A 3,052-nucleotide genomic window follows, 5' to 3' on the forward strand; every position below is an offset into this window, starting at 1 on the left:
TTTTGAAATCTTACCTAAATTGTTCTAAACAGAAAGTATAGATGAGTGACTCGTTTTTGAATGGATAAGATAAATCTAATATTCTCAGAAGAACCCATCAGTACATAAATTTATTTCCGCCACGAGTCGAGAAGAAGACACAGAAGCTAAAAACGCTCTTTCTGTATATTTATTTCTATGCATTGACATATTTACAGTCACGGTATATCACACAAGAATCGGCAGTTCCTATTTCGTATCTTATAATATAGTAAATGTCTCTGACATGGATCGATATAATATCATATGATATAATATTATATAACATATAGAATGATGATTAGAGAAAAAAAGATATACCAAATGTTATATGGTGTTATATCGATCCTATATCAGAGACTATGCTACTATCTTATAATATAGTAAATGTCCTTGACATGGATCGATATAATATCATATAACATATAAAATGATGATTAGAGAAAAAAAAATACACCAAATGTTATATCGATCCGATATCAGGGACTATGCTACATTTACTAGAATAGGAAATAGAAACCGCCCACAAGAACCCATCTAGATAAATTTATTTCTGCCACGAGTCGAGAAGAAGACACAAAAGCTAAAAACGCTCTTTCTGTATATTTATTTCTATGCATTGACATATTTACAGTCATGGCATATCACACACTATGCAGCCGTGATTTGACTTATCATCTACGGACCTCATCTCCATTGCACAAAGGATCTGTGTATCATGAGTTCTTCTGTATTATACCATATGCCGCGTTCTACACTTGAAAACCCTGTTACATATGAGATGATTCCTCAACCAAAAACTAAAAGATAGATCTTAACAAAAACCCAAAAATATTCTAGGCGAGGTACTATTTTCATCATGAACATGCCCACTGTAAGAACCCGGACAGACAACCCCGCCATAAAGGAAATAACGAGACTCAAACCTGGAATCTCTACCCCAGGCTCCACCGTATTTTACAACAGGACATCTCATTGTTTTTTGGGGATCTCACTTTAACTGTCCAACGCAACCAAAAAACATTCTGCCAATCAAATTAGCTGAGATTAGGCAGCGCATGAATGGTGATCCATGGATGCTCTGCAGCAAAACGAATATTTCCCATCAATATTCTATGAACCTTACACAACCCAACAACAATTTGTAATAAAGTTGCAAAATTCACGATTAGAAGAAAATGGTTGAAAAGAATAGAGGGAATACCGAGGACTTGATGTGCGCTCAATCTCCTGCTCACGTCTCTGCAGAGCATCCGGCGTATCAAGTCCTTAGCGGAGTGTGATATCGACAGCCACCGATCACATGGGAAGCGAAGGCGCCCACACAGGACTGCCTCAAATATCTCCTGCGGCGTGTCTCCCACAAAAGGGGGAACTCCACTCAGAATTATGTACAAGATTACCCCTGCGCTCCACACATCCACTTTCTCACCGTAATCCTTCCCTTCCAACACCTCCGGTGCTACGTAATACGGAGTACCCACAATTCCTTGAATCGATTCTTCCCCTGCATACATTAATCTGAGGGTTTTAACCAGGGATTCATTAATCCATGCTAAAAAAAATTCTGACTTTAATGACAGGGGAAGGGGTCTAACATAATTATCATACCTGGAGAGAAAAAGGAGGCCTGCCCAAAGTCTGCGAGCTTGATTTGAGCGAGAGAATTTGAATTATTGGCAAAGAGAATGTTGTCAGGTTTTATATCTCGGTGGGCTATTCCCATGGAGTGGCAGTAACTGATGGCCTCCATGAACTTTTGCAGGATGGTTGCGGCCTCCTCTTCGGAAAAGGGTACTGTTTTCTTCTTGCTAACGATTCTATCGAACAGATCTCCGCCTGAGCACATCTCCATTACCAGATGCAGATACTCATCATCCTCATAAACGTCATGAAGTGAAACCACAGTGGGATGCCCTGAGAGATACTGCATGATCTTGATTTCGTTGTTGAGGCATTCTCTGTCCACCGAATCGTGCAGATCTGCTTTTGTTATGGTTTTGCAGGCAGCCTGTTGCCCACTTTGGCGGTTGAAACATCTCCTGATGACTCCGAATCGGCCTCTGCCGATCACTTCCTCTTGCAACTGATAATTTTGAAGGAGGGCCTCCGTCATTGTTGTTGCTGGTGTGTTCTTGGGTTGTTACTCTGGAAAGATTAAAGATATAAAGCTGCCCAGCTTGCCCGCTTTAGTTCAGGGCAGGTAAGCCAGGTAAAAAGACGAACCGGGCAGAGAATATTCGTTTGATCCCAAGTGGTACGGCATTGAAAGTCATGCCATTGCCGTACAATTAGGGAGACGTAGTCTCCAAGTCGCAAGACCAAAGATTTGGAATTTCTTGGTTGTGGAAAAGAAAATTGTGAATCTGGCAAACGCTAAGCGGCCGGCGTCGGAATGTTCCAGAATAAGGATGCCATTCATGCCATTGAGTTCCTACTTCCACTACAATGAAGGTCTCTCCATATGGATGCCTTTACTTTACTATCCGTACCAGATCTGCCGTACCCAAATCGCACACATGCCGTGTACAACAAGGCTTCATAAGTCGAGAACACAGGAATTCTTAGTTTGAATAAAAAATTGACTATTTGTCGGAAGATGTCGGAAATTGCGGCGTACTCGATGCTTGAATCGAAGTTAAGACGAGAGTTTAACACGTTACATAGTAGTGACTATATGTGGTTTAATTTAAATATCCCTAAATTAAATTAAAGAATTCTAAAGATTTGGTAAAATGGAAATCTATATAAATGCATCCAGAAATCTTAAACTATAATTAGAAGTAAAAGATAAAAGATAAAATTGGAAAACAAGAGACTAAAGAAAGAGGCTTTATTTTTAATTATACGAAGTTAAGTTATGCAATTTGTAAATTCTAAAGCTTTTGATAACATATTGTTAATTATTTTTCTTTTATTGACATACTCCACTTTATAATTTTTCTTTTAAATACAAATTTCAGTGATGAGTCAACATGCATTTGTGGATAGCAGTCAAAGACGACTATTCAAATGTTAGTTTATGATAGGTTTT

The 3,052-nt window shown here is 39.0% G+C and overlaps 1 protein-coding gene across 1 annotated transcript; it reads right to left on the reverse strand.

Annotated features, from left to right (window-relative positions):
• Positions 1 to 714: 714 nt before the first annotated feature.
• LOC149144364 (phosphoenolpyruvate carboxylase kinase 1-like) lies at positions 715 to 2,161 on the reverse strand. Its single transcript, XM_089448410.1, has 3 exons — positions 1,630 to 2,161; positions 1,223 to 1,525; positions 715 to 1,099 (listed from the first exon to the last, which is right to left on the reverse strand). The coding sequence occupies exons 1-3, from the start codon at positions 2,132 to 2,134 to the stop codon at positions 1,056 to 1,058; spliced, it is 852 nt and encodes a 283-aa protein (XP_089304536.1). The 5' UTR covers positions 2,135 to 2,161; the 3' UTR covers positions 715 to 1,055.
• Positions 2,162 to 3,052: the final 891 nt, after the last annotated feature.

The sequence above is a fragment of the Pinus tabuliformis genome, chromosome X, assembly GCF_031772625.1.
Source record: "Pinus tabuliformis cultivar Carrire ecotype Pingquan chromosome X, CPIR1, whole genome shotgun sequence".
Taxonomy (NCBI): Eukaryota; Viridiplantae; Streptophyta; class Pinopsida; order Pinales; family Pinaceae; genus Pinus; species Pinus tabuliformis.